Below are 8354 nucleotides of genomic sequence, written 5' to 3' on the forward strand. Positions count from 1 at the left end.
CAGAGCAATCTGACTATTATAACATTAGTGTTAAGAAAGCTTACTTAAATATCTGCCACAACATAAGTAACCGGATCAAATTAACATTACGTACAGCACTGTGAGTGCAGGCGTTGATATGTCCCATGATCATGCATATCACATCATAATGTATCATATATTTCCTTATCTGAGTCAGCTGAGCCGTATCTGGCCGTGCAACACTCACGGTGTCAAATACTGTATGCAGAAGTATTATTTTAAACAACACATTAAGTTGACGAAACACTCGAGTCAAATGTAATTAAAGTCAGATCGTGTCTTAGACGGGGCAGTGATGTCATAAACCTGTTAATGTACGCATTCAAACCTTGCAGGTGCAGCTATGTGGCTTTGATCCTGGATAAAGTGTTTAAGTCATGGATGTTTAAAGTTTAACTTCTTCATATGTCTAATATTATAGTTGACTTTTCATTCAGGAAGTATGACGCTGCGCTGTCAGTACGCTTCTCCATGTTTCTGATTGGTCGAATGCTCCAGATACCACCCCTTTCATGTGAACGCGCACCTAACTAGATAGGACACGGCTGGCTTGAGCGATCCACTTGATAACCCGCGTCGTAGTACAGTTTAGCGAGAGCGTGTATGTTTTGGATTAGGCCAACCGGCTAACTCAAACATATCCAGGTTAGGTTGAACCAGCTTCGTAGTACAGGCCTCAGGACACTGTTGTAACCTCAACAAAGCAACGGAAAAAGTCAATAGTTCCCTCAGGTCCTTTCTGGATTTATGAATATGAAGAAAATAAGTGGACGACAGAAAATGTTTGTATCTTTTTATTTTTCTGCAAAGAAAGGAATTGAGGATCTGTGTTGTATAGGTTTGTGTGCATGTAAATGGTCTGCAAAGGCTAAACTCCCTGTGTTGCCTCCAGGGGGAGTTCCTTACCAACTCTCCCCCCCCTGCCTCTGAAACGCCTCCATTGGACTCCTTTGTTTACTTCCCTAACAGTGACATTTTGAGACAGAGGGTGAAAAGAGGTGTCTGCCTCTTGATAGCAGCACTTTGCCCTCTAACCTTCCTGGACAGTCTTTTTCTTCTTGTCTTCATTCATCTCTTCCTTTCAGCCTTTTGTCTCTGACTCTTGTCTTCCTCTGGCCTTTCAGGTTCAGTGACCAGCAACCATTAAAGACAATTGTTTTCAGTCCGAGAGACTTTAGGTCCTGTGCAGGGAAATCCAGCTCCTTTCCGTTTGTTAATGAAAAAAAATAGAGACCGTGTTTCCTTAACAGAGTTTTATCATTTCATTGTGGTTCAAATCCAATAATTAAAGGATAAGTCTGGCATTATCCTTCATTGTTCCTATTGTCAACAAATCCCATTAAATAACTACAATGAATCAATCCACATAACTGGTTGAGTGTAGCCAAAGCATGATGGCGCTCCATTGTTGTCTAAACCCTGCTAAAACACATCAGAGACCAACACTGTTGCACTGCACGACATGATCATTCAATACAATGAACAATTACAAAGGTAGTTTATTTTGAGACTACCCCACACTGTCCTGCTGCTGGAAATACACACCTCAGCACCTAATCCTCATTTGAAAGTACTCCCCATAATGCTCTATTTACTCTTTTTTGAGTAAGGTTTGCCACAAACTACAGTGTCTGGAGAAAAAACTGAGCCTTTAAAGAATGAGGATACAATTTATTTAAAAAAATAAATAATTGAACCTCTTCCTCTCCATTCAAATGCAGCATCCTTTGCCAACTTCACTGTCTTCATAGGCTATTCAGGAAGGAATGTACTTTTTTTTTGAAGGGAAAAACTGTCAAGTTTATCACCTTAATATATCTGAATGAAGATGGTTTCTATTTGTATCTACGAGGCTCCCAATTACAGATGTTCTCAACTTCCAGTTCTCTTAATATCACCCCAAATCTTTCATTACAAAATTCATAAAAGTCCAATGTTGTGCTAATTGATTTCTGGATGATTGAACCGGAGAATAGGTACGACATCATACTTTTATCAATAGGAATATAAAGGACTAAGCACGTGGCTGAGATCAATGCAGCTCTATAGGTTTTTGTAGGTAGAATAACCTAAAAAGAATTAAATTGGCATATGTATTTGTCGTATATAATGTTAGCCATCTAGCAAGAGCTACCACAGACACCATTTGTAATGATGACGGCAGTACAAATATTCCATTCGACGTCTACCGATTGTTTGAAGCAAAACATTAGAGAATCTTGCAAAAAACATGAATCAATGTCAAGCAGACAAATGAGGTATTTTGTCAGAAGATAATACAGATCATTTCCAACACCATTTCTCTCAGGGAAGCAGCCACAAGGCGGACAGATCTAAAGAGGTTTGGTGACATTAAGGGGCTGAAGCTCCACTTAACCACCAGTCCTCCTCTGAGCCCTGAGTGTCACGCCATCAGTCGTCTTTCACTTCCTGTCTCTGCAAAAACAACAGCAGTCACTCAGGTGAGGCGGCAGCAGCAAATCTCCCAGCAGTCACTTTTGAAAAGTGGCTGTTTGGATTCTGCCTGTGAAATTATTCCTATCTACAAAAAGGACATACGATTCATTTATGTTATATAACACCATTAACGGCTTGTTAAGAATATCAAACAAGCTGCCAAGATAAATCATGACATGTTTTTCACTCGTAGTTCCTTCGGCTGCCGTTTCATCATGCTGCTGTCGTCCTCATGGTACAGAAAGGGTCAAAAGACTAAGAGGGTAAGGAAAGCAATCTGTCCTTCTACTTCATTCACTGCGCACAAAACACACACATTATGCATCCTACCGTCTGTGGCTCTTGGCAAGTGAGCATGAAAGGGAAACTTACATTGATTAGTCCGGATGTCTGCATTACAGAGAGCAGAACGTTGATATGAGGTGTTTTATTAAGGAGATAAAAGAGCGCAGCAGCAGCAGGACAGGACACACAGAGGCAGCGCGGGCAGGATGCACTCCGCTAAACAAAGACCCCCTGCGCATTGATAAATGTGTCACAGTGCTATTATCACTTCCGCTCACTCTGATGGACAACACAACATTTTCCCTTTCTGCAATCTTGGAATGCCAAACAAAGGCGCTGACCACTGTTTATGGCAATTCCTTGTCGCTATTGACACACCATTTCAGAACATCATATCTCAGTTTGGAGTCGTATTAACAGAAATGCCCAAATAGCACATTTCTGGAAAAACCTCCAAAACAACACATGATGGTGATGGTTTAAAAGAAATAAAGCGGTCGCGTTTCCAATTTGTTGTTGTCCTTCCAACGCCCCAACGTCCTCAAGCAGCTGTTTTTTCTGGACACTTGTAGGATTTGGCAGAATCCAGCTTTCTGTTTGCAGATTGAAACCACTGATGCTGAAGTTTTCCTTCTTTGGAAGGGCCGCCGTTGCATCCATTTTTTTTTTTACATCCAGCCTGTATTCCAACTTCTCGGATTTCACAATACTTGTGGATAAGTAGATTACGTTTTGGAAAAAAATCATAAAACATTATAATTCAGGTCTGTAATGAGAAGTGAACTCTAGCATCATCCTCTCACGTTTCTGTTCAAGTAAACAAGTGCAAATACTCGCTATAAGTCATATCATTTTTGCTGTAGAGCTGCAATTGAGGTCTTTGTTAGGTCTGGCAACTTCAAATGCAAGTGTGTGTGTCATGTTTTAATGTATCCGTGTAAAAGATGCTCTTAGTGTATAAAAGTGTCTTAGCGCTTGGACAGTAAACTGAACGTTTAAATGTGCTGATTTCTTCTTTTACTCTGATTAATAAATATAATGAGATCAGGTTGAGTATTGTCATATTTCCACTCACATCTCCAGTACAGCATGTACCTTCACCTTCATCTTCAAATCTTTGTAAAGCTTTAGGTGTGGCAACTTTAGAATACCACAACACAATGTTGTGATCAATCCTAATAGGCTTTGTATATTACCCCCTGGTTAGGGGAACAAACCGTGTGGTTGCTGCTGGTGATGACCTGTGTGTCTTAAAAGAGGATGTCAGGATCCAGGGAAACCATAACATCTCCAAGATGTATACGCCAAGTTAGGAGCCCAGAAGAGAATGTTTGAGGAAAGTAGCAAGAAGGAGAAAATGAAAAGAAAGATTGGTTCTTAGTAGTTCAGACTTTGAGTAAACAAAGCTGACACACACATGCAATTTGTGCTATTTGTAGACACTGTGATACCAGTTCAATCATTTGCATGTAAGATGAGTTGAGCTGCTGCACGTACCAGCTAGACCAGTGGTCGCCAACCAGTCGATCGCGATCGACCGTGTGGTGCGGGTAGATCGCGGACCGTTAAAAAAAAAGTAACAAAAGAAAGAAAAATAAAATAAAAATAATAATGTTTGAAAAATACGTTTTTAGATGTAAACCTATCATCCACCACCCCGTTAGCAGGTGCCACTTGATTGACGTATATTTGAGACACCTCAATAATATAATACATTAACCGTGCTTTACGTGAACCTCATCATGACACAAGAGACGACGGCAGGAATGTAATTTCCCATGTTCAGTGAACGCAACAGAGGCAACACACCAGACCAATCAGAGAGTTGCATGGAAATACACGTGTGCTTGTGTCATTCAAGCTCGGCTCTGTGTGTGTGTGGCGATAGCGCATTTAGTGTGGGAGAGAGGGAGTGAGGGAGAGAGAGGGACCGGTGCTAGCGGGGACCGTGATGTTAGCATCTGGTTAGCTAGCTGCACTAACGGACATAAGTAGCTGTTTCCACAACAAGCTGGAGGAGAGTCCTCTCCTGTCAGACTGAGGGGCTCAGGTGAGCTAAAGGACTCTNGAGAAAAAGAGCCACAGCGGAGAATAAACAAAAGGGCAACCATGCGCGGGAAGTCTTCTTCACTGCTTTTGTGGCAGACTACAGGGCCACTTACAGGCCTGGCATATGTACTGCAGCGTCTCCAGCTCTTTCGAGTGGCAATGGCCGGCCGTGGCCCAACCCCACATTCCCCTGATAGGTGGAGAGTTGCCCGTGTAGGCGGAGCAATTCGTCAGAACAATTCAAATCTGGATCAGTCTGTATCGGATCCGTTGCAGCCCCGTTTTTAGAGATTTGGGTATGGAGGAAAAGAGAGAGGGTTGTGTTTTCTGACACTTGGTGAGTTCCCTGGAACACCAGGGACACATATTCATGTATAAAAGACGTACAAAAGTGCATTTTGCATGATAGGTCCCCTTTAAGTAAAACGCAGATACTATGGATGTATAAAAGCTGCAATTCCTGCGATAGATGGCAACAAAGACAGAATAAATGGCCATAAATCATGAGATCACAATGCAATTGAGCCCTGGAAAATGACTGTACTTTATTATTTATTATGCTTTCTGTCACTTTCCAGTTGAAAGAATCAGAGCGATAGCATTTAGCACATTTTCAAATGCAACCATGTTCACTTCCCAGATATGCTGCTTTGGAGATATTGACACATCCAGGCTTGAATCATACGTGCAAATGCCTCGTTACAATAAAATGTGTATATTATGGTATTATTGTGTACCCTACCTGCTTTTGAGTCATCAAGCTGCAGAAGAAAGCAGGCAACATGAAAATCAAGATAACCTAACTTCCTTCAAAAATGTGTTTCTTCCTACAAAGAGTTTACAATCAACCACCAAAGCACCCGCAGAGAGAATCATTTGTGCACTAAACAAAAGGCAGATTATTAAGCGTTTGATGACAAGTACCTGTAAATGATTTAGTTAATATAATTATAACTTTATGGACTTGCCCTTAGAGTATAGCCCAGATCATTCAACACCTTTTCTAAACGCCTCTTAGGAACATTCCCGATGGATTTAAATTATTTTTAAGGCTGTTTGGGAGTAGCTGGGAGATTTGGGATATAAAAATTAATATTTGATTCTCTTGTGGTCATGTGCTCTCAGTCTCCTGTATGTTTCAGGATATTATGTAAATGTAGGGACCTATTTCCATACTACATGTGATAGGAGAGCTAGGACAAACATAGTGAGTGTAAAGAACTGGAAGTGTAACAGTTTCTTGAAAATACATTTATTTTTCACTTTTAATACATTTCTCCTCAGTTCCCAGCCTCTAAGAGCACTTCAGTGTCTAGGCCTCTTCCTGAAAGTTAACACACAACAAGACCAATCTTTTTTTGTATTAAAGCAGGAAGAAGATAAGTGTGTATTCTTACGTCGTTTCTGTGAGACAGCCTGAAGGCAGGCGGTGATAATGTCGTAGTTTTTCTGCACTTTGTGGTTCAGTCGGTCCCGTCTCCTCAGCTGGCGGAGCAGTTTGGCCGACTGCAGGCCCGTACGATATTTCACCTCCTGGATGATTGAATGCAGCTCCTCCAGGGCTGAAAACACAAACACAGAAATCGCAGGTTTAATCCTGGTAGACATTGCAATGACGTGAATCATGTTGTCTGCATGTTGGGATGAAAATCAAATGTTAAATATCCTAAACTACTTCTAAAACTGATAATAAAACTCTTTCCCAACTGACAAATTCTACATGAACATGCTTCAAAAATTGGATGTCCGACCATTTAAGCGAATCATTGTTAAATATGACATTTACATTTATCTAAAATGTAAAGCCCCTTAATATAGTTTTAAAAACATGTGACGAGGATATCTCTTCCAATTGCCTGTTTTCTATGCTGCAGGCAAAGATTAAATAAAAACCAGAACACTGCCACGAACACTGCCATGAACACAGACCAATAATGGAGACTAAATGTTTTAAGATCAATCAAATCTGAATTTCAACTAAACGGGGCACAAACAGATCCGTGATGAAGAACACTTCGTCATTGATTTTGTTATTATGTTCACGTTTGAAAAATAAAAAAGGGATCACTATGCAGTATGGGCTTATCAAATGATGCAGTCTGAGCTTATCAAAAAACTGTTTATCTCTGTTTATATTTGATCTTTTTAAATGCAATCTAATCTGCTTTAGCACTCCGATTGCATGGGCATTCTTTCACAATGTTTGCATTCTAAAGACAAGGACATTAATAAAAACAAACAACAGAATCATAAGTAATGATATATCCAAAACTGATAATCTTGTCATCAACATTTCAAAAATATTTTGTAGCTGAACCTTTCATATTATCCCTGTTTCTCCAGGAGGTCAAAGGTCATGATCACGTGCAGACACTGCCCAGGAGGTGGCAGGGTCTCCTTTAAAGGACACTAAAAAGAGCGCTTAGAATTGTGCGTACTTATTTAACCACACTAATGAGCAGCCTCCACCTTTAAACGTTTACTAAAGAGGATTTTATCGTAATCACAAGTTCACATTGTTATTGGAAGCACTATCAGAGGGTTTCCTCTTCCTGATGGCAGCATTGTTTCACTCGACCGAGCCTCACATGTGTGTGTGTGGAGGGCAAACACTGGGCTCAGAGGCCTGTCTGTGTTTACTGTAGGATTCTACTTTAACAGAGGAAACAATGGCAGCGTAGACCTCCCTGCAACACGCCTTTCACGACTGAGGAAACAGTGTTTATCAGCACACATTGAGGCCATTCAAACGAGCTGTCAACACACTCATCAGCTATGTGTTGGAGTGTGTTTGTCTAAAGGTCTGCATACCTGTAAACAGTGAGGCCTTATCATATCATGATAAACCTTCTTTTTTTTTTTTTATAAAGAAACTCATATTTTTCATTTTTAAAGATCTCTTACTTTGTTTATGTATGCACCAATGCCCCAAAACATATCCCTTGTATTTGCAAAACTCCTTGGCAACAAACAAAATCCTCAATCTGATTACAGTCACATTTAATTGAATTATACATTCAATTATGGTACACTGGAGCCTTGTTTTATTAAATGTGTCTCCTACTGTTTGCTGTCTGTCTCCAAAAAGGACTTGAAGGTAAAGAAAACCCCTCCTGTGATTTACAACTAGCTCACATAGATGGATAATTAATCACTTTAGTCATGGCTACAACAAGACTATACACAATTGATTTATTATCATTTGTAGGGACGCAACAGGCCATACACCGAGAGTACTAAGCAGATCAAATGACCAATACATTTTATTTTTCAATGGAAGTTCTCTGTATCAGGTGCTTTTATGCTGGGGAATTTACATGACATTTACACTATATACAATTTTACAGATATATTGCTTTTTTATTTAACCCTTTAACTGCCAGCACCACCATTTGGTAGAGCACATTTTGTGTCTTGATATCTTGTTGAAAAAAAAAAAAAAAAGTTTAACTGATTCAGCCAGCTCTACCCTTTGGTTGACATACTATGCACAAAACAACCTCTAGATGTCACTGTGGTTCGAACAGAAAGCCCTTCAGCTA

The 8354-nt window shown here is 40.2% G+C and overlaps 2 protein-coding genes across 2 annotated transcripts in view; both read right to left on the minus strand.

The window, feature by feature from the left end:
* Positions 1 to 8354, minus strand: part of cp (ceruloplasmin) — a 737508-nt gene that overhangs the window by 9820 nt on the left and 719334 nt on the right. The window lies entirely within an intron of this gene.
* Positions 6049 to 8354, minus strand: part of LOC104951395 (TBC1 domain family member 30-like) — a 4255-nt gene continuing 1949 nt past the window's right edge. The window contains exon 2 of the mRNA XM_010778041.1: positions 6049 to 6374. Coding sequence (XP_010776343.1) covers positions 6118 to 6374 — 257 coding nt within the window. The 3' untranslated portion in view covers positions 6049 to 6117. The remainder of the gene's footprint in view (positions 6375 to 8354) is intronic.

The sequence above is a fragment of the Notothenia coriiceps genome, unplaced genomic scaffold (genome assembly GCF_000735185.1).
Source record: "Notothenia coriiceps isolate Sejong01 unplaced genomic scaffold, NC01 NC01_scaffold00018996, whole genome shotgun sequence".
Taxonomy (NCBI): domain Eukaryota; kingdom Metazoa; phylum Chordata; class Actinopteri; order Perciformes; family Nototheniidae; genus Notothenia; species Notothenia coriiceps.